The sequence below is a fragment of the Corapipo altera genome, unplaced genomic scaffold (genome assembly GCF_003945725.1).
Source record: "Corapipo altera isolate COAL_440 unplaced genomic scaffold, ASM394572v1 0, whole genome shotgun sequence".
Taxonomy (NCBI): domain Eukaryota; kingdom Metazoa; phylum Chordata; class Aves; order Passeriformes; family Pipridae; genus Corapipo; species Corapipo altera.
The window spans coordinates 27,021,759-27,044,588 of NW_020884872.1; the positions used below are offsets into that span (position 1 = coordinate 27,021,759).

The 22,830-nt window shown below is 39.1% G+C and overlaps 2 protein-coding genes across 12 annotated transcripts in view; both read right to left on the reverse strand.

The window, feature by feature from the left end:
• RGPD4 (RANBP2-like and GRIP domain containing 4) overlaps window positions 1-12,780 on the reverse strand; it is a 33,034-nt gene extending 20,254 nt beyond the window's left edge. For 4 of the 5 annotated variants that reach the window (XM_027640744.1, XM_027640732.1, XM_027640738.1 and 1 more), the window contains exons 1-16: window positions 12,650-12,780; window positions 10,077-10,144; window positions 9,377-9,488; window positions 8,381-8,533; window positions 7,333-7,563; window positions 6,752-6,897; window positions 5,154-5,346; window positions 4,349-4,439; window positions 3,265-3,474; window positions 2,579-2,757; window positions 2,311-2,486; window positions 1,890-2,013; window positions 1,373-1,534; window positions 918-1,055; window positions 681-827; window positions 68-250 (exon numbers count right to left, since the gene is read on the reverse strand). In XM_027640744.1, coding sequence (XP_027496545.1) covers window positions 68-250; window positions 681-827; window positions 918-1,055; window positions 1,373-1,534; window positions 1,890-2,013; window positions 2,311-2,486; window positions 2,579-2,757; window positions 3,265-3,474; window positions 4,349-4,439; window positions 5,154-5,346; window positions 6,752-6,897; window positions 7,333-7,563; window positions 8,381-8,533; window positions 9,377-9,488; window positions 10,077-10,144; window positions 12,650-12,724 — 2,388 coding nt within the window. In that variant the 5' untranslated portion in view covers window positions 12,725-12,780. Of the gene's footprint in view, window positions 1-67; window positions 251-680; window positions 828-917; window positions 1,056-1,372; window positions 1,535-1,889; window positions 2,014-2,310; window positions 2,487-2,578; window positions 2,758-3,264; window positions 3,475-4,348; window positions 4,440-5,153; window positions 5,347-6,751; window positions 6,898-7,332; window positions 7,564-8,380; window positions 8,534-9,376; window positions 9,489-10,076; window positions 10,145-12,001; window positions 12,099-12,649 lie in introns of those variants that run through there. The other variant, XM_027640750.1, reaches the window with a different exon arrangement.
• A 3,871-nt stretch (window positions 12,781-16,651) lies between these two features.
• The window catches only part of LIMS1 (LIM zinc finger domain containing 1), a 70,387-nt gene continuing 64,208 nt past the window's right edge, over window positions 16,652-22,830 (reverse strand). For 5 of the 7 annotated variants that reach the window (XM_027643514.1, XM_027643507.1, XM_027643500.1 and 2 more), the window contains exons 7-11: window positions 22,131-22,223; window positions 20,668-20,716; window positions 19,002-19,077; window positions 18,562-18,752; window positions 16,652-18,169 (exon numbers count right to left, since the gene is read on the reverse strand). In XM_027643514.1, the coding sequence (XP_027499315.1) occupies window positions 18,605-18,752; window positions 19,002-19,077; window positions 20,668-20,716; window positions 22,131-22,223 (366 nt within the window). In that variant the 3' untranslated portion in view covers window positions 16,652-18,169; window positions 18,562-18,604. The remainder of the gene's footprint in view (window positions 18,170-18,561; window positions 18,753-19,001; window positions 19,078-20,667; window positions 20,717-22,130; window positions 22,224-22,830) is intronic. The other 2 variants (XM_027643494.1, XM_027643473.1) reach the window with 1 other exon arrangement.

The window sequence follows — 22,830 nt, forward strand, 5'->3', positions numbered from 1 at the left end:
TTTATTGAATCTTGTGAATTTTTCTTCAGACATAATAATTCCCTGAAATAATAACTGGTCAACATACCTTGTAGCTCTTAGTTGGAGAAAAAGAGAATTTAGTTGGTGATGGAGTGGAATGTTTCATTGCTGAATCTACAGTTCGTGACAGACCATTTCTGAAGGCAAGACTTCCCTCTTCAACATTCTCGCCAAGTTCCTGGATCACTGTATCTAGCACTTCCCTCACAGTTTCAATAGACACTGGCAGCTAGAAAGTTATTTGAAACATGAGTCATGACTGCAATTCTCCCTCAGAGCAAGACAGATTACATTCAGAATTCTGGCTGAACAATTCACAAGGCTTTCATTATACAAATACTGCTTTCTTTTTCAGAAAAGCTCTAAATCTGTTAAGATTCACATAAGAAAACAATTCACAAGCAATTATATTTTTTCAAACTATCAACTTCCATAAAAAGGCAGTGGCAAAAGCTATTTGTTTACATTAAAGTTTTCATCCACAGAGTAACCAGGATGATACATGATCTTGTAGGTTACAGAAGTTACCCAGAGTTTAACCTGCTTTAATGCAAGGACTAGTCTAAAAATCTAACCTAAATGCTAACAGCTTCATTTTGAAACAGTAACCTAAGCCACTGCATGTCTTGAAAAAAGTTCTTAAAGCAAGAATTACTTACTTTCTCAGTTACTGACATATCTGAGGAGCTTTCCGCAATGATCTTCATTAGATAATACCTGGCTTTAAGAAGATAAGTTTTGTGCTCCTCGTGTTCTTCTGGCAGCATGGCATCATTTTCAATCTCTTCTGCTTTCCTTTGGAAAATCTAAAGAACAGGATGCAGATTAATTAGTATTAGTCAGAAGGCAACTGAATAAAGGAAGGCATTTCAGGGTAATGTAACTTACAAACTTACCATGGCAAGATTCCAGTATGAAACCACATTCTCAATAGCTTCAAATGCTAACAAAGCATCATCAGTTTTGCCATCAACTGCATCCAACATGGCAAATGCTATATGTGCCTCTTCTTCATATGCTGCAACCTGAAAGACCTACAAATAAAGTGAAGGACAACTCATACCTAACAACGGAATGACATTTTTTCTTATAATACAAGGAGAATTCTTTTTCAAGAAAGTTTGTACTAAGGGTGTTCAGTGCCTTCCAATCATAAACATGATTTTAAAGGTAAGACTAAAAGTTGTAAGGAGAGAATTTTCCCCCTTTATCAAACGCTATTACCGAATCTCATCCTTAATAGTTTCCTAGTAATAACGTGAGCTGCACAATGTAGACAAAAATCCCTCAACTGTGTACGTTTCTGACATAGACCTTCTCTTACTTCAGCCTTGGCTTAATCAATCCGTACCTGAATGTCTACACTATGAAAGTGTTTGAAGAGAGGATCAGTAGGTTCAGAAATACTCCTCTTCTTTTTGATAATTTCCAGCATAGGCAAAACTTTCTTCCAGTAATAGACACTTCGTCCAATGTATTCCTTCTGGTCATAGAAAGAGTTCCGGTTAATTCCCTGGTGAAGAAAACAGAACAGAAGCACATGTTATTTCAAAAAGTTCAAGTCAAAATGCTATTCATACAAATCCTTCTCCTATTTTCTTTAAAAGTTTCAAGAGTCCTTCTCTGACACTAAACAAAGTAGCTATGTAAAGTAACATACACATAGAAAATAACACTGTAGTTCAAACCAGTACTTTATACAGTGACTATTATAGAGTGACTAGAGCAACAAATTTGCCTAATAAAATTAACAGCTGTTCTCAATATTACACACTCATCTGATACCTTGTCACCCAAGTCTGTTCACAATTTGGAAAACAGAAAAACACTTCTACATATCTAAAATCAAACAAACAAACTCAGCTTACTGTTTTTTGCAAGCTTTTTGCCCAGTGTATGATTAAGGCAGGTTGCAGGCCATGCTTCTCCAGTGTTCGCAGAGTACTTATGCCACGCTGTACAGTAAGCCTCAGTTTTGCTGCTGTTCCTGGTCTGAATATCAGAAGAAACATTTCTTCATTAGTATTTAATGTTTCTCATCTGTTCACATAGCATTTACTTGATGAATACATCCCACGGTTTTAGTTCTAACCTGCCTTGTTTAGAAATGCACTGTTAGAAATTAAAATTCTATTTTTACAAGTCTTTCAAACGTATCAAGTCCCTACTAGAACAAAGCTTCAACTTCCAAAATACTTAATTTTTCAAGAATCTATTGGGACCAATCAAAGGTGCTCGAGCTCCCTTTATGGAGTTTGATCAAATATCTCCAAACTGAAAAAGCCTTACATTGATTTTCTCTGAAGAAGGGTACGAACAGCATCCCACCAGGATCTTTGGTCTTCAGTATACAGTTGTTTGCACACTGGCAATGGTAGGAATTGAGGCTGATGTGCACTGTAGTGAGAATTAAACTTCTCTTGCAATTGCAGGTTGCTAGTGAATACCACCCCAAGTAGGAATACCTGTTTTTATTTAAAAAAATAAAAAGTATTAAACAAACAAACAAACCCCTTAATTTGTATCATACATTAAAAAACTTGGAAAGTTTACTTACTTCAAGGTCTAACAAGCAAATGGATTCAGGAGCATCTGTCTCAAGTCTTGATGTTTCCTGAGGTAAGTGGAAAAGCTGTTTTAACCACTTGCGTATGGGGGGTAAGACTGACATGGAGTTCCACTGCAAGCCAAGCCACACGAGGTGCTGGAGGCTGCCACTGTGCATTCGAACAGCACCTGTGCAAAACCAAGGTTGGACACAAATGTCAGCTTCCTACAAGTCATCAAGACTTGTATCTGATCAAAGCTGGGTTTCACATTTCCCTCTGTCATAGCAGCCAGACATGTTACAGATCGATGCACATCAAGATTCCAGCTTTCACTTATGAAGGATTACAAACTTCAGATTAGCCAAATGTATCACGTTCATCTAAGTGCTCACAGACATCAAAACCTTGAGCTTCTGACGGAGTGACTCTCAGATTTCCTCCATTTCCATCCTCACTTTATTCAGTCCAACAGGCAACTAATTTTAGCCAACCTATTTCCTTCTCCAGAAATCTTAAAGGAATTATTCAAGAAGCACCTTTCTACTTTGTAATAAAGTACAAGTTTTTCCTAGGACATTAGGGCAACTTTGGACAGCTATGCCAGGTATTTGTCTTTCATTGCAATATGAAGTATTTGTAGAAGAACTTCCAGCACACAAAGTTGTGCTGAGTTTCAGAAAGTAACATCTCTTACCAATATCGTATTTATTGAGTTCCACTTGCACTGGTGCTTGTGTACTGACATTTCCAATATCATCTGTGCCAATAAAAGATCTCTCTCTTGAAGCTCCACTCTCAAACAGGCTATCAAACAACGTAAATGAACCACTCTTGTTTGCAAATGATTCCACAATCTCTTTAAAGAAGTCTTGCTTGCCATGGCTTAAGTTCAGCAGCATATGACCTAGAAAACAGAAATATACTTCACATTAACAAAGGAGTGGACATGAGGAAAGTAGCATTTGCTACACTGGATTGTTCTTTGCTACTGAAGGCTTGGAAGGAATCAGGATTTCCCCTTTTGAAACCTACAGACTGCTAAGGTATGCTCTCCTTGTAATTAGGTCTGTGTTTCAGCACATAGGCTTTCCAAGCTCTAAGTGACAACAATGCCAGGGCATTTGCAAATCCAGCTCTTTCAGAAAACAAAGCCATCTTCCCATTACTATTCTAGGGGCATTGCAACTGACCTTAAAATAAGTAGCTATAATAGAAGCAGAAGCTTGCATTAACGAAATCCATTCTGAAATAACTGAACCTGATGTTTAATAGGGTCACTTGTTTTCATTTAGGTCCTGAAAGAATTTTGTAGACTGAAAAACTGTCTGTACTTAGCAGCAAAAGGAACAAAGCTGAAAAACGAGATGAAAAGATTGGGGAAAAAAATAGTAATGTTTTCTTTTCCTCTTGGGGCTAACAATACTTGTAAAATAGTATCAATACGCAAAAGATATTTCAAGTTGATTAAGAGACCATAAAAGTTAAGTTCTACCTTAGTGTGTTGGAGAGTTAAGAAGGTGAAAAAAAACCCTCACCACTCTTGAGAAAAAAAAAAAAAACAAACCACACTACCAGCATGCTTAAGAGGAGAAAAAAAAAAACCTTTTGGTGTCAGAACCAAACTAGTATTTTTATTTACATACGTAGTCAGAATCTAGAAAGTTTTATTGCATATTGCGGTGGTAACATTATAAGATTACAACGTGTTCTTTAACAAATTACTTATCTTTTACAGTAACTCTAACACTAAAATGGAACTATGCAGCTATTTTTATTACCAGACTGGCTTTTTCGATCGCAGGCCATTATTTCTAGCACATCTTGTCCAGTTTGATCCCCTTTTATTAGTTTTGACTTTGGTTGAGGAACCTGGAGAAGTGAGGAGAAAATTGTTACAGCTTTTTCACAGTAGGAGCAGAACAACTAAATATAATCTTAGAAATTAAGAAACTAGTGTCTTTTTAGCATTAGGAAACCAAAGGAAAACAGACATCATTCATTCTGAAGGTACTGCATCACATATCCAGGGATGGGGTTCTGTTCTGCTGTGGGGTGGGTGAAGAGAGCAGAGAATCCACCCGAAGCCCATAGGTGTGCAATTACAGCTACTAAAAGTAATATTAAGTGTACACAAGAGCAAGTAATACCTGGAATGCATGCAATGGCATAAAAAGGATGATCAAGGCAAAGAATTCATACGCAAAGGAGCTTGATATTTTTAATTCTGCTGCCTACACAAAAGGTATATGGGAACTACTGAATTCCTCTCCTTCCCTCCCAATAGCAATAACACTCAACAGGTGTATTCAGTTGTACTACAGAAAAGGGAATATACTGCAGAAAATAACTGCACTAACCTTTAAGAATCAGGTTGCTCTGACAAGGGAAACAGCTGAAGGTATACTTTTACCCTATTCATGTCATTTGAAACCTTTTAAACAAATGTGAAAGAGTGAGGACAGAGAACTCCTTTAGGTAGACAAGCACTCAGTTCATCTCAGGAATACAGGAGTTCAACATGTGCACAGCAAGAACATTTCAGGAACTGCATCAACTAAAGGCATAAACTGAAAAATCACTTACCTGGAAACTTATGAGATAACACAATGCTGCTAGTTCACACACAGCTCTCCACTGTGCCTCATTGTGTTGGGCCATTTTCAGCAGCAAAGTTCCAGCATGCATGTACAGCTGTCCTTTCATTTCCACATAGGTACGATACAACTCATCAGCCCCATTCACATAAGGTTTCACTGACTGAAGTGCTCGGTCAAAACTAAAATGTAGAGAAGACTCATTTGAAACAGAGTCCTTGTAAAAGCTATAGCAGCTGATATTGTTTCATGTTATTTAACTGTGAATTGAGTAACTTTGTGAGCCAATGGTCAGTAATGTTTCTATTGTTTAAAACCAAGTCACTAGAAAGTAAACACACTAAACATTATCTACGTATTTATAATCTTTTTCAGCACATTTTTTCACAGCTACTTTCAAAACTATTCTCCTGAACCACGTAGATAAACTCATTCACTAATGCAGATGTAGAGACTTGCAGGAGGTACTATTCACTTTGCTCTTTCTTTTCCTTCATTTATCAGAAAAGTCCAAAATACTCTGTACAGGTTCTTCAAAAACATAAGGCACTGCAGAAATTCTAGTAGTTGTAGACAAGTATACAACCCCCACTCAAGAGAGGTTTTCCAGAAAACAATTACAAACTCTTTCAATTACTGGGCAAAACTATACTGGCTGCTAGCATTGCCATGACCTGGAAGTGCTTCACATGTAAACACTTTGAAAAGCTCTAATAAACCATCAGCAGAAAACCCAGAAGGTCAATGTTAAAGGAGAAAAATAAATAAAATATACTTCAATATTAAATATTCCTCATCCATTGTCTGTATTGCTTCAAATACTCATGCAAGATTAACAGACTGAAGAATATTTTTACAAAAGCCAATATAATAGCCATTAGACAACTGAGGAACAAATATAAGTCAGTAAAAGCCAGTAAGAAAGGGAAGATAATGGCAAGAAAAATACAGACCTTAATATATTGACTACATTGTTTTGTACTATTCTAGGTGCACCACAGCTGGTAAACCTTGAAGTAAGCTGTAACACCACTAGTTTTATCTGAAGGACGGTGTTCTTACTGCAGATGGTTTCCTCCCTTCACAAAGTTCCTAATTATTCCAGTGTATTGTGTTAATTTACAATAAAATAACCAGGACAAAGTTGACATACAAGAGGTGGGTTCAGTTTTCCACTCTGAGGGTTATATTGTGGATTTGTTTGGATTGTTCTGAGTTTTTTAGGTGCATGTTTTTTTTCAAATTGTCTAGAAAATCTGGATTAGTCAACTGCTGAAGCACAGAACAATATTTTCTTATTGAAGGGAAAGAAGGTACAAAGTTAATTGACCCAGGATATCAATGAGTCTTCTCCATGGCTGTGTGCTGACCATTCAAACAAGGCTGGCATCTCAGTCAAAAGACAGGTTGAGGTTCACACCCTATATAAGAACCGTTCTTAGTGGCCAATACAGAGAATCACCTCTCCCATCCACAAATATGTGAAATAGAAGCTTGGCAGATGTTCTGTAACCCAGAAACAAAAAAACCCCAAACAATTCCAAGAGGTTGTCTTTTTTTTTAATTACAGGAAAGTTTAAGCAGTACCTTTCAAGTGCCTCTCTGCACTCCTGAACATCTCTAGCAGAAAGTGTGAGTTTGACAAAGCTGGAATAGGCCAGCAGATGATCTTTCTTGATAGCTCTCCAGTTATTTTTATCAGATTCCAAGTCTTGTAAAGATTCCAGATATTCCTAAAGAAGAAAGTTCATCACAGGATAAGGAACAGTCATCCTTCCACGAAGGCAAGGGCAGTACTTCTCCAAAACACACTAGTAGCATTTACTGCATAATCCAGTTTCACAGGTGAGATCTTAACATATTCTTCAGCAGCAAAGTTCCAGGGAACTATTTGCTTGAGCAATTTTATCCCTAATGGAACTGCTGTATCTAACTCTGCTTTTGTAGTTACAAACTCAATAGCTCTATAAAGCTTAATTTTAGGGAGGAAATTCCAATTAAGAAAAACCACCAAAGGAAGTATTTTGTAATTCCACTGGCTTCAGCAGACTTGCATTTGAAGGAGTTAAATCCCTTGAGAAATAGCTGTCAGAGTAATGACACTAAGAGAAACAGACCAGATAGAAAGATATGGAAGACTATCACAGGATCAAAATATGATTAAACACCTCAAATGTCTCTACAACACAGGAACACCATTCCAAGCTTGACTGCAAAGGTATTTTCTTCTCTGCCTCCTGACAATGGAGCACAGCATCTTTTAATCTATTATTTGAACGGTAGAGTGCAACTAGTCGGATGTTTATGTAGACGTCATCTGGTCTTGCATAAAGTTCTGCTTGAATCAAGTCAAAAAGCTGGTTCCACCCATCTTCACCTTTACAATCCAGTAACTGCTCCTGTTAACACATGAAGGCAATGTCTTAATACTTAATTTACCACGAGTCTCCTAAGCAACTACAGTAACAACCTTCTTCACTACAAAGACCACCTTACTTAAACTACACTACTCGTAACAATTTTCAGCTTTTATATAAAGTTTGATTAAATACTCATATAGTTAAACATGTAGATAACTATCACAGAAGAAAATCTTCAGAAGAATTTACCTCTTACCCAGGGCAAGAAATGCTTCTCAAACCACTTGGTTCTATGGCATAGACTTGCCATAGACTACCTCACCTAAACCAAACATCTTGAGACTTCAATGTGGCTGCTGACTAGCTATACAAAATTAATATACTTGTGCAAAAGAGACATTGCATAGCTGAAAGCATTTACACGGTATTTGAGAATTACAGCATTTCTCACATTCTGCAAAGCTGATCATAATATTTATTTAAAAACATAAAAGCAGTGTAAACCAAGAAAGTTCAAGTTCACAGGCCTGGCACCTTCCTGCAAGTGACACAATAGAAAGAATAAGTAGTGCTTATCCAGTCTTAACTTTTTGACTGTGATAACTAACAAAATTTCTCAGCATTTTTGAAGAGGATTAACCTTGAAACATTAAATAGGGTATGAAAGCTTGTAGTTGCAGCTTTCTTGAAAGCTAAACAAAAATGTCAGACTACAAAGAATGTAACATCTAATAATTTTAATATTAATGATTCTACAACAATTTAGCCAGGAAGAGTTTTGCTTGAGGTGACATGCAAAAAGCACTCTGGTCAGATGCAGAAAGTTTCTTCAAGCCAGAGGTAATTCTGAACTTACCTTCAACCTGTAAATAGCAGGACTCCCAGGGAAGAGCTTAGCAGCTCTATCAACCCAGTATTTTGCTCTTCCATCAGTAATGTCATTATTGCATAGTAACTCTGCAATCTTCAATACAAGATCTTTCTGTGTTGGGTTCAACTCCACGGATCGCTAGTTTTCCCCATACACATACAGGAGGAAAAACAATAAAAAGGCAACTTGATCTTATGATCCATACAGAACAGGTAAGAGTTATACCTCCAAAAACATTCTATTCTAATGAATTAGACCTATAAATACAGAATACATAAGAAAAGCCTTTCCAAATGCCACCACTAGTTTACAGCACTCAGATGCAACTGCTGGAATCCAGAAGAGCATTAAGAGAAATAATGCAAAAGCCAGTTCCATTGCATCTGCCACAAGCTACTCCTACATATGGGCATTAGGACTATAAGGACCTCTAGTCTAGCCAGGCACAGAAACTTCAAAAAGAAAAAGTAAAGACAGAGTTTAAGAAGTGTGATACCACTTCATAAAGCTGTATTGGTCAGACTTCTGAGTACATAGTCCCTCTCTCCAAAACCAGAGCAAAGGCATTTCGACTGAGAATTTGCTTGCCTAACCAAAATCAGATTTGCCCTTCTCTTCTGCCCCTCAAAAATCAACCAACCAAAAAACACACTAAGTCTACAGTCTTATAGCAGCAACTAGACTCCAGTTGTCATCACAGTTTGCAATGTATGACAAGGGGAGAATTTAATAGCAGGCAGCACAAAGATCAAGACTAGAACAAAAAACAAAGAAGCGACTTAAAAATATACTACTGAAGTAAGTGATATCGAGTCAAGAATCTTCTCTGCAGTGCTTCATGAGCTTCCATTGTCAAATATAATACAGTTTTCCCAGGAGTAAGCTTTCTTCTATAGGTTTGAGAATGTTCAGCACAGAAGGATTTTAGAAGTCCATTTAGAAGAAATAAAACAGGATATTAGAGGTCAGTGTAATACTTACCTTGTAACACCCAAAAGCTTTTTCTATGTTATCCTCAGCTTCATAAATTTGTCCAAGAAATCTGTGTGCTTTGGGATCTCTCTCTTGTACATTGAGGTATGTAGATATGTATCTATGAAGGGGGAAAAAAAAGTCAGTTACTTGACCAGTATTTTTCATTAAGACTTCCCCTCCCACACTGAGCTATAATGGCAACTTAATCTGCCACGCAGGAAGTACAGATGTATTTTGTTCTAGATACTTTGGCCAGACCATACAGGAAGTATAGACATGTTTTGTTCTAGATACTTTGGCCAGACCTTTTAAGTTAGCAGCAACACAGTTTATACATGTACTAATGCTACTTACTCGCCACCATTTCTGTTTATTAAAAAAAAAAAAAAACAAACCAAAAACCCAAAAAACACAACAAAAAAAGCCCCAACAAAGCAGAAGCTTGCAGAAATGGTAAGAACTACTCAACACAATGAAGGGGAAAAAAAAGCCACTTCAGCCTGGTAAGTTTTCCAGTACCACATAACTAACCTTCTTTTAAGTTACTGTTTTACAAATATTTAAATAGCACTCAATATCCACATTTACTGTTACCTTAAAGCAGCATGATATTGATCTTGGTTTCTCTGGTCTACTTCATATTAATGTAGCTTTTCTTTTACATTTTAAAGAACAAAAAAACCAAACATACATCAACGCATGTTACCTTTTAGCAAGTTCATATTCTTTTATTTCAAAATACAGCTTAGCAAAGAGGAATCCTTTCATCGATTTCTGAAGGAGAAAAACCATGACAAACATACTTTAGACATATAGTACTTCAAAAGTAATTCCATAGTGTGACCTTTCTTTTCAGCAATGCCTAATACTCAGATGACTGAATTTGACAACTAGTTATCAGCTCAAATCCACTCGTCATACTTATGGGTTTGTTTTTGAAAGATGTAGGTTTAAGAATGAAAAGAGTAAAAGGTTTTGCTATAATTGGCAAAGGCTAATAGGCAAAATAGAGACTGCAGAAGCAACAAGCCTTTATACACGTGGTATTTCGTACACTACACACTAAAGAGAGTGGAAAAATAGGGTCTGCTACATTTATTTCATTGCAATGTAGCAAGGATAAAAAAAATCCTACAAACCAAGATATATCTGTCATTTAGCCCTGCTGTAATGTACTGTCATCAGACACTGCTGTTCAAATATACTTAAGGAAAAAGGAATTTTTAAGTCATTCTCAGTTTGGGCAAGAAATGTATTTATGCAGTAGTTTATTTCTAACTAAAATAATTTGAACATGTACATTATACAGGCAAAAGGTGAAACATCTCCAAAGGTTTTTTTGGGAGGCAGAATAAGGAAGTAACAAGGGCAAAAGAAAAAGAAATACAGAGAGTTGGCAGAGGGCAAGATGTCAGAAGCACATACAAGAGGAAAGGAGTGAAAGGAATGGGCTAAAGAACTGATAAAGTTACAAGCAAAAACCTCAAAGTAGAGTTAAACCAGACAAATTTACAGCTTCAACTCCCAATATCAGTTCAAAAGCAGATTTTGCTTTTAAACAAAAAAATACTGGAACTAGTTACATCTATGATTCCAAACAAGTGTGTACATTTTGAATACATTTGAATTACTAGTCTCCCTCCCTCTCTTACCAGCACTATTCATGCAAAATTTTAAAAAGTCGTTAAAAATAAAAGCAGGCCTCCCAGGATACTTCAAGTGTTCAGCCTGTATTTTTGAAGTCTGTTATAAAAAGACAACACTAAAATTTGTCAGAGTGGAGTCACATTTGGCATCTCCTTTTAAACATGGATGAAAAGAAACCTCAAAATAAATGCTTTGCAGTCTTATAAGCACCCTCCTCCTAAAATCAACACAATAAGAACACCAGTAACATTTTCAACCACTGACTGTGCTTATACAATTAGTTGTAAACATTACTTAAAAAAAAAAAAAAAAGGCAACAAACTAAACATGCACCAGTAGGTCTTAAGCACAAGAGGAGAAGAGGATTTATTTTGTTGCTGACTTCATTAGGAATATCACAAATATTAAAAAGCACCCATGATTCTGACAGTGATGTCCTTGACATGGTCTGCTCTAAACAGCACTTAAGTCAATTACACGATCCACAGAACAACTTTGTTACTGTTGGAAAAGAAGTACAAATCATGAGGACCTACACTGGCCCTGCTAAAGGCCCCTCTGCATAGTGATGAACATGGATGCGTTCACACTATACAACAGTGCTGAATATTGTAATTCCACAATAAAATCAATTCAGAGACGCAAAACAGGATCTTTCAGGAATAACTGCCATGAATTGCATCAGACCTGTACACCATTTTCTAGATATAACGAAAAATGGTAAAAAGTCATGCAGAATTCCTCATCCTCCTGTCTAGTTACTAAAATACAATAGGAAGATTATTTTTTCCCAGATCTTCCTCTTTTAATAGTGCTATACAGACAAGAATATTAATCACGTGGCACATAAAAAGAAACTGAAAGTGTCTCACATGTTCCTTGTTTCAATTCTTTTCCCAAGAAACTCCAGAAACTCAGGAACTAAACTCTCACAAAACTGAAGAACTCAGTACTCAGAGAGCTGGTAGACTCTTTAAGACTTACCAGGTGTAAAAACCAGGTGCACAGCTCTGGTAAACCACTGCTCCCAGTTAGGGAAAGCACCTCCAGTAAGGGAAACCCCACGACCCTTGCTCTTGGCAGCTTCCCCTAGTTCTCTCGACTTACAGAGATCCTGAGTAAATCAGGACTCACAGATTCTTCCAGAGACACCGTAACTCGCAGAATCTCAGAATACTTCGGGTTGGAAGGCACCTATGGAGATCACCTAGTCCAACTCCGCTGCCAAAGCAAGGTCACCTAGAGCAGGTGACACGGGACCAGGTCTAGGTGGGGTCTGAGTGTCTCAAGAGAGGAATCCTTTTTCCTCTTACCGCCAAGGATGAGGACGGGCCGAGCAGACCGAGCCCCAGCACCGAGGCTCCGGGTACGGCGCGGGAGCCGCCGGAGTGCGGCCGCCCCGCACCCCGGCAAGGCAGAGGCAGCGAGAGCAGCCGCCCCCCGGCCCGGCCGGGCAGCGAGGCCTCCCGGCGGCGCGGGGCAGGGGGGGGAGCCGCCCGTCAGGACGCGAGGCAGGGCCGCCGCTGCCGCCCCACGCGAGGCGGGTGCGGGAAGGGCTCCAGATGGGCTCGACGGAGCGGCCGCAGCGCCGCCCGGGCCCGGCGCGGGCGGGGAAGGCGAGGCCGCGCTCACCTCTCTGGGGGACGAAGTCGCGGCCTGCACGGAGGCGACGTAGCGCTCCACCTCGGGCTTCGTGCGCCTCATCATGGCGCCGCCGCGGCGGCGGAGGCCGCGCCCGGGCTGCCTCCCGGCGGAGCGCTGTTCCCGGCCGGCCGGCGGGCACGGCCCGGCGCCCGCGGAGGGGCAGGAGCAGGAGCGCAGGGAGAGGAAGGCAGGAAGCGCCGGAGGAAGCGCAGCAGCGACGCGGCCGCCGCTCGTTACGCAAGTTCCCGCGCACCGTGCGGCGCGCGCAGCCCCGGCGGGTGGGCGGGGACCGCCCCCGCCCCGATCAACGACCGGGGGGGCGGGGTCGGCCGGGGCGGCGCATGCGCAAGGGGGCGGGGCGGGAGAGCGCAGCTGCTGAGGGGGGGGCGGGGAAATCTGACCCGGTAAATTGTCAGCTGCGTGAGACCGAGCGTTAGCGTTTTCTCACCTACAGCTGTAATAAACTCTCACCTAAAACTATGTAACTCTCATCCAAATAATATGTAATAATGTATTAGGTGATAATATATTTATCAGCTAAATAATTCATTCATTCATGGCTAGGCTTTGCGAACGAAGATGTGGGAAGGGCTTTACCCACATTTGCTACAAGCGCGCTGGTGGCCAAAAAAGCCAATACGAGATAGACAAGACCGGTTGCAAAAGGCACAGCAGAAATATACTCTCTCTCTCTATATATATATATGTATATAAAATAAGCTCTCACCTAAAACTATGTTGGTGGTGGCCATAAGCCACCAGTGTGCCTGTAACAAATGTGGGTAAAGCCCTTCCCAAATCTTCGTTAGCGAAGCCTAACCATGATGAAAACTATGTAACAGTTCTGGTGCTCCCGACATAAGGAGGACGCAGAACTGTTGGAACAAGTCCAGAGGAGGGCCAAGAAGTTGACAAGAGGACTGGAGCACCTCCCCTACAAAGACAGGCTGAGGAAGGTGGGGCTGTTCTGCCTGGAGAAGAGAAGGATGTTTGGAGACCTCATAGCAACCTTCCAGTGTCTGAAGGGAGGCCACAGGGAAGCCTGAGAGGGACTCTTTGTCAGGTACTGTAATTATAGGACAAGGAGTATCGGGTTCAAATTGAAAGAAGGGAATTTTAGGTCAGAATTTTAGGAAGAAATTCTTTACTGTGAGAGTGGTAAGACACTAGAACAAATTGCCCAGGGAAGTTGTGGATGCCCCAACAAATTGCCCAGGGAAGTTGTGGATGCCCCAACCCTGGCAGTGTTCAAGACCAGGTTGGATAAGGCCTTGAGCAACCTGGTCTCATGGGAGGTTTCCCTGCACATGGCAATGGGGGTTGGGACTAGATGATCTTTAAGTTCCTTTCCAATCCTTAACTTTCTATAATTCTATATTGGGTCATTCACAGCAGCTATAAATTTTATCCGTGAGCATGAGAGCCTTATCACCGAGACCCAATGCTCTAGAAAATGAGTCTCCAAATATTGTAGCAGCTGTGGTGAGAAACTTTTATTTTTCAGGCACTGTGAATAGTACAATTAAACAGTTAAGCTCTAAAGTACATCTGGGAACATGGACCAGAAGATGACAAGATCAGCAACCCTCAAGGCAGAACAGATTTGCAAGTTGTAGTTGTATGAGTTTGGTGGCTTGAGGGTAGTGGTCCCCTGGTGAAATTCCCAGCAGGCAGCCTCAGATTCTACTCACTGCAATTAGCCATCTCTCCTGACAATTCAGACACTTTGGTCAAAATGAGACCACTGGACTCTGTTTCTGAAGAAGTATCATTAAAAATTCCTCCAGTTCTCAATCTCAGACAACCCATTGACGGCCATATGATTCCTGTTACATCTAAAAAATACCAATGGCCCTACAGCTCTTACCCTCTTTGCAGGAAAAATAAGGAAACATAGCCAACTTGTTCTTGTAGGGAGACCACTAGCATCCATGTAACACCTTGACTGAACAAATTGAGCCTCTCTTTTATTATTTCTTCTATTAATGGTGATTTAGCCATTGGATTTAATTCCTAAAAAAAATCTTTTTTTTCTCTGTACTTTTTAATGATGTGTCTACAGCTGCGGTTACTAACCAGTTTATTATCTGCACCTGCCAGGTTAAGTAATAAAAGTCTTCGTGCTGGTGCAGGGAGTTTACTCGGTTGTCTCACTGGAGAACATTACTGCTCTTCAGCTGATGGGGAGGCATGGGCAATTGCCTTCATACAGACCAGGTCCAATACTTTGACACTGGTTACCGTTTTGCCCATCCCTGTGGAAGTGGCATCCCTCATGTTGTCCCCAGTGGTCACAACATTGGGCAGGACAGCCTTGACTCCAGTGCTATTCATGCAACCAGACTGTGCTCAGCTCAGGTCACTACCTATCCGTGGGAACAGAGCACAAGGCTTGCCACTGCAAGCAGCAGAATGGCTTAGGCTCAGCTTCTTCCCCCTACAGCAACATCCATTGGGCTTTCTGGAGTGCTCCCTACTGTTAGCCTAAGCAGGGGCTTCTAAAGGAATCTCTCTTGCCCACACATGATTGATTGATTGATGCAGCAGAAAGGGGCAAAGCTTCTGAGGCAACCATTCACAAATCCCAGACTCACAGCATCTTTGAGAGACTTTGTAGGGGCATGGGTAAAAAACCAATAATAGATCTTGCCTCTTTCAGGAAATTATGCGCAGCTATGCCAAATATTTATAATACTGATGGGCCAGGACAGGAAATGAGTTTCAACACCAGATGTGTAATTGTTCAGGCTGTCTAATTACTACCTTGCTCCCTGGCTCTGCTTTGCAACTTCTTTTAATTAATCCTCTTCATGAAAATGTCCAGGGGTATTATTCTAATGACAGTTCACACCATAGACAGCTCTCAGGAGAGCTGTATGGATTTAGGGAATTCTCCACTTGAGATAGGACCCCAATAATAACAAAAACATTTTCACTATGAGGGTGATGAAGCACTGAAACATACTATCCACAAAGGCCTGAGAAATCTCCTTCTGTGGCAACACTCACAGGCTTGGCTTCTGTACTGATCCAACTCTGAGCAGATGGCTGGGCTAGCTGATCTCTCTAGTGGTCCCTTCCAATGAATATTTTTCCATGCTTCATCAGGCTTTCAACCTTTGAGTACCCTAGATGCTCTCAGTGCTACATCGTGGGATCTGAGATACACCTGCTCGTGTTCATGAAACAGAAACCACTGCCTTGCTGAACAGTAGCACAGTGTTCGCCGTCAGGAACTTGGAAATGGAAAACCCACCCTGTGTCAAGGCCCAGGGCTGCCAGAGTGGAGAGCAGACCTAAGGCCACTGTGCTGTAGGTGGATGCAACCCCAAGCAACAGGGATGTGATCCAGGTCTTGCTGTTTAGCCTCAAGGTCAGGGACCCTTCCCGACTCTGAGCAGTAAGGCTGGGCACACGTAGGCTGAAGGAAAAGATGTGCAGCCAGTGTAATGTGAAAAAACTAGAAGTCAGTTACAACTTCAAGGGGAAGCACTCTGCTGAATCCATGGCAGAGTCCAACAGGGCTACAATGCTAGTTATGTAAATGCTTTCTGGGGACGTTTTAAGTCTTCAACAGAGTCAGGATTACATTTATAAATGTTATGGCATTCAATAATTATGTAAGATAAAATAGTCAAGCACTAAACTGGAAGTCTGGGGTGACAGGTTCATTACAGTGAAAGGAGAGAAAAAGTTAATAGGAAGGTGTGTGTTTTAAACTCAGACAAGATACCTTCTTTAGGAAAACCAAGTGACTGTGCCTATTCAGAAAATATCTAGAAGAATCAAGTTGTTCTTTATGAAACAAACTGTGGTTTATTTTATGAACCTTAGAACTAACTACAGACATATGCCTTTAGGAAAGATATATGTCTCCTTTAAAACAGGATAATAAGGAAGTATTTACTTAGTCAGGGTAAAAGCCCACGGAACCAAGAGAGGCTTACTGCTTTCCCACCCTTCTCAAGCACTCATTTCAGAGAGGTGATACAAGGTTTAATAACATGACCTTTATTGATGACAGTGGAAAGCAGATGTTTATTTTTCATAAACAGGAAAGAAAATTTTACTTCCTATTATGTAATTACATAAAATCTGTTTAAATCACTAATATAAAAAAAAAGTTAAAAAAATGTTTATGTACTTCATAATGTAGTACCATCAAGAAGTCCTAAGTAACTGTATTTTCTATAAGAAGGGAAAAATAAAACAAATTTGCATGGACAGAAGTCAACAGTATAAAAGAATTAAATGTATGTTATAAGGAATTTTCATTATTTGTAAGCTCAGTCCATGAGGATGGCTAAAGAAGTAGATCCTAGCAGGATCGAACCTTGCATATTTACACTCACAGGTGTAAAAGTAATATTGCCAGTTAATTGAAATATGCATTTTCAGTATTTTTCTGAAAATTACTGAAGTCTAGAAGCTACATTTTAAATTCAGATGTTCACATTTGAAATAAAATGCTTCTCACATCCTTTATAATTAAGGCAAAGTATGTTATCTTTTGAAAATACCTTCTATATAGTTTTTGCATAAAAATATGAAGTAAAAAATAAAACTATATATGTTTAATGGAACACTGTTATGTATGGTCCAGCAGAATAAGGCACAAAAAGTAAATAAAATGCTAAAGCAAATATAAAAGTTAATGTGTTATTTTAAGTGGAATATAGCAAAATTCAAGTAGTTCTGAGTATGCTCATTTCTTGCAATAGGAATACATTTTTATATAAGTATCTCATGCTAAGCCTGATGTACAAACATTCATCATGTAAGCATAATCTATCTGAAGTAGGTAATTTGTACAGTGACTTTATTTAGAAATCTGATAGTTTTCAAACCATCTGAAACAAGGCTCGTTAACGAAACTTCTCAGCCTGAAATCCAAGCATGAATTTTTCCATGAGGCAAAGTACATTGGTTTCTTGCCCAAATCACAACATGAGTTAAACAAATTTTGTCTGCATGCTTAATATGAAGGTTAATATTTTCATTAACATAAATGACAATCCATGCCCCTAAAGTTGGGCACATTTGCACAGTTTATTTTCACAGGTGCTCACAAGCAAATTTTCTCTCTGTAAAATTTCACAGAGATTAGTGTACAGAATGGGTCTCCTGCATCAGTACAACTACATTATTGGTCAGAAACCTTTCAGGTAAGCTGCTATTTAATTTAGTCTGGAAGTACTGTCTGTTTATCGACAAATAAGCATACATGTAAAGAGAACAGAGAATCTTATGATATTTTGGTTTGATAGAAGGCATACATCATCATTTGTTGTCTGACTGCAGCATCAAAGCAGCCCACAGCCTGTCCCCCACCTCACCCCAACAAGTAATATCTCTAAGATTTTCGCAAAGGAAGGGGAGAGCACATGAGGTCTTTACTTCCTTCCCAAAGTTTCAGCTAGTTTCTTCAGTCTTTTCTTCAGCTCTAGAGGAAACTTCTCATAACACTTTTTGCAGACAGGCTTCATATCAAATTCAACGAATTTATTCCTAAAACAACAAAGCAAAAACCAAATTTTTAGCAGATGAGATTGTGAAAAAAGGAATGAAAAAAAAAAAATCTCCTATTAAATGTGCACAAGCAAAAAATTAAACCTCCAATTTATACATATATGTTAAGTTACTTTTACAAAGTTATATACACTGTAGACAGTGATTACAGTACCCTGTTGAGTAAGCTACACAGTTTTTACCCAGATGTCCATTTTTTTTAACCATGTAATTTAAAAAGCCTTTCGAACCTAATTGTACAGATAAAGAGACTAAACATAAGATAATGGAATCATAAGTTAATATTTCAAGTTGCAGTTGCATAAAAAATATTTTGGTTTTGATTGCCATAAATTCATGCAGAAGCTTAAAAAAGCATCCTTAGCACTAACCAAAGAAGAAAGCAGCAGGGATGGTGGTAAGAAGGAAAAAAGTTTACAAACAGATTGGCTTTTTCTTTTTCTGCTTCTCTTTATCCTTTGCTTCACGTTCCCGTTTGGCAAGCCGTCGCTTAAATTCATCTGGCATTTTCTCATAACAGTGTTTGCAGACAGGTTTTAGATCAATTTCAACAAACTTATCCCTTCAGAGTTAAACACAGAAAAATAAAGGACAGAAAAGGAGAAGAGTTAGGAAGACTGAAGGAAGACCTGAATAGAGAACTGACAGAGAGATAAAGTAGTAAGTGGAGCAAGAGGAAGAAAGATTCACATATTTCTTCAGTGCTGCTTAGATGTTCTTCATACAGTAACAGCTACGCCGTAGCAATATTTACACTTTGAAGAGAACTACTGATATGTTTTGAAGGCATCACACTTATTGATACACTTACTTGAGTGTTAACTTAGTGTTGCAAGTTGAACAAGCGAAACAGTTCACACACCATGCCTTATTCAGAGCAGACACAACTAGGGAGATGTGAAAACCAAGAAATCATTAGCATTGCCAAGAAAAAAAAAGAGGTATTACAAAAATTTTAATCTCACATATTCATGAGGTGTGAAGAACAGTCACTGATCCTTGTATCAAGTATTAAGGACCATAACAATTACGTGGCAGGACTAGGTAGGCAAATGTAGAGTGTAGCATAGCAGAACTGTGAAGCATTGATAAAGCTGTCTCTGAGGCAAGACTGGCTTAACCTGTTTTTGCCTCCTATTTTTGCTTCTACCTCATCATACACCATGCTGATCTCAGGCAACCATTCTATGAGGCCGTGTTTCCAATTTAATCAGGAAATGTTTCCAGCTGAAGAGAAGTCCAGCAAAATATTGGATTCTTATAATTTGCAACAACAAAAAACAGTGTCAAATTTGTGCACAGAAATGAAAGACAAAATGTAATCGAACACATACACTGAAAATAAAGAAATTACTATGTTCTGTTCAGTACTATATTCTGTTCAGTTCAGAGACCAAAACATACACTATGGGTGTGAGATTATATGGTGAAAGCTTGCAATCATACGAAGAAGTAGTCCTCCAACAAGTTCCAGTTCTGCTCATTCTAGTAGAATTTTAATGAAAAGGAGGACTCTGTTTCCTTTAAAGCATTTTGGATTGTCATTCTGTAGTTATAGTCCAGTCCAGAAAATGTGGGGAAAGCACATCTCTGGAATGTATGTCTTATCCTATAGTTACACGACTATAAATGAGTATATGTCTCGTTTTGCACGTTAGAGGCTTCCTCCTACTTTGCTAATGGCTTCGGCTTAGGTGAGGCTAGCATTGGTATTACAGTATGTACTTTGGGCAGGGGTAAATAGGCACATAATGTTGCATTATTTCAGGTAGAATAATTCACTTTTGGCATTTTATCAGAGCTGGTTACCCAAAAAGCCTCTCAAAACCACCCCCCCTCAAAAAAAACAAACCCCCCAATCAAACAATAACAAGACAAACAAATCACTACCAGTTCTGCCTTTACAGGACACATATTTCCAAGTATTATCATTCCTGGTTTTGTGACATTATTATTAGCCTAGGTTTTCAAAAGACAGGTGCCTATGACAGATAGGTAAATATCTCCAGGAACCACTGGCATAATGGGAATAAGGCACTTTAAAAAAATTCCTAAAAGTGCCCACCTACGTCTTTCGGTATCTAAGTATTTTTTCAAATTTGGTTCACGATCCTCCTTTGAGGAGATGTCTGTGTGGTCATTATCATCCTTGCATGTGTTCTTTTTTAAGCTGGTGGGGCAGGAAGCCACTCCTGAGTGTCTTCCAGCATTCCTGGCCTTTACATGTCACTAAGGGGTTTCACAGTTCTCTTCAGCCACTGGGTGGTCTTCTACCATCATGAAATGCTTGCTATAAGGTTTTCTTACCATTTGGTCTCTGACTAATTAGCTCTAATTTAATTACTGATCAAGAGAATGGCTGGGTTTTTTTAATGAGAACAATCAAGGACTCAACACAGGGCTGTTTTCCCCTTAGTGTCACTTTTAAAGAGAACTTCCATCAGAAAGGAACATTAAGGAAACAGAAAAGTGCTTACCATCTCCTTCAATCACACGGTTGCAATGGAAACAAACATCACCAAATAGCTGAAGAGGAAAGAGAAGTAAGGGATTTTTAATGTAATGATTTTATCAGGGGTAACTTCTCAAACTAACAAAATAACTGTATTTCAGCTGATGGGCACAGTTGCTTTCCTATTTGTCCCAGTAAAAAAAGGAGAATGCTGGCAAGTCTGGTTTGGTTTTCCAAGTACGTTTTGCATCATCTTATCACAAAAGGTCTTGATAATATTAAAGATACACATTTGTTTACCTTTATTTGATCCTCTGTAAATCAGATTTTGTTTTGTTTTAATATTTCTCTAATCCTGAACATTTGAAATACAGCAGCTGGTGTCACATACACACTGTTACTAACCAAATAATTGAACATCTGGACTTACACGCATGATTAGAATGATATATTGCTGTTTCTGGCAAAAACTGTAAGGAAACGTTATTTTTAGTTTAAAAAAAATGAAAAGGAAACTTTAGGACAAAAATTATTCATTCTTTTTCCAGGCTTAACATTTGTCCATAATATAACAATTAAGAAGTGCCCAAAATTTCATGTATTTTTTTCTAACTGCAGTAGTTAACCTAGTAAAAGACATCCACTCTACATACAGCTCTTGTCTGGTATATGTATTTGCCCCATCACAGCTGCAACACTATTACTACTAACATCATGGCATTTATAGTCTACAAGTAAGTCAGCAATAATCATCTGCCCTTCACCACCGACAAATTAAGACTCCTTCTGTAATTAGTAGGTGCCTTACACCTCCCAGATGTAACCCCTACTCTTGTGTTTATGTAAGCAAGGAGGTGAACGTGACACAACGCAGATATGGCTTCCAAATAAAAAAGGTCTGTACATCATGGTGCTGGACTCCACAACCGGGGGAGTCTGGAGAGAGGGAACTGCGATATATAACTTCTGTATAAATGCAGGTGATCACTAGGTGGTGTCTTCTGACAAATTTAGGTCTTCGAATTCTTCATCAACCTAATGCCTGAGGGGGAGATGCAGCTATGTGACCACACAGTCATCTTAAGAGTTAATAGCTGTAGGAAAACCCAGGCTACTCGCTATAGCCTCCTCTTCAACTGCAGTTACTGACTGGCAAATCTTCTTTAACTTCTTGGAAAGACTGGGTGTCATAAGCTGTTCTGATCTCACAGGCATCTAAAAGCCTGTAACAGCTCTACTTAAGTAGACTAAGCTTGAAGAACATCTTGATACTGATTGTCCTGTGAAATACCTGCAGGTTTCTTTCTCTATGCAAGAATGATGAATAGAGAAATCTGTATAAATTAACTGCAACAGAACATCTCCTAATTGGCATTACACCCACAGGTGCCTTCAACAAAACAGAAGAATGTCCATGTTTTACATCTCTAATAGAATCAATTTGTGAGTTTACCAATTAATGGCATTTTTAAAAATATGCAACCTTACCTGATTGTAGTGAGTTTCACAATACGCCAAGCCTTTTCTCTCATAATGACGATGACCCAGGAATGGTTTTTCACATTTTGCACAAACAAAATGCTACCAAGAAAATGACACATAAATTTTTTTATTTTTTGGAAGTAACGTTTTTTTTTCTGGAAAGCAAACCAACCAAGTCCACTACTGAACATGACTGAAGTCTACTGAGCTAGCTGTGCCATCTCCGAAAGCAAAGTTAATCTACATTTAGACCACTAAAATAATATTTCTTTTAATGTCTTCAAAATTTCAATCCAGAAGTTACCAAAAAAAAAAAATCAAGCAAAGGATTCTCATTTTTTTATCAATGAACAGAATTAGGTGTTATTAAATAATCTGCACCATCATTACACTCTTGTGAAGGAAGCGTTTCCTAGAGGAGATTTTCAAAACAACAGAAAGAACAAACTGTGTATATATCTAAATTAAATGGAAGATGTGGAACTCAATCTTGTAGATGGCCTCTCATGTAGATGGCCTCTCACATGAACTGTTAAAAGAGATATGTTTATGGCAGGTGACTATGGAAGACCTAAGGGTATTATGATGCTCAATAACATGATTACCACAGCTCTTACATGCATGGTTTTGCACTCTGAAATTTTCTTTTGTAAGGACGTCACCATGCTTCCTTTGATTACTGATCATAGTTTCACAGTCAAAGCTC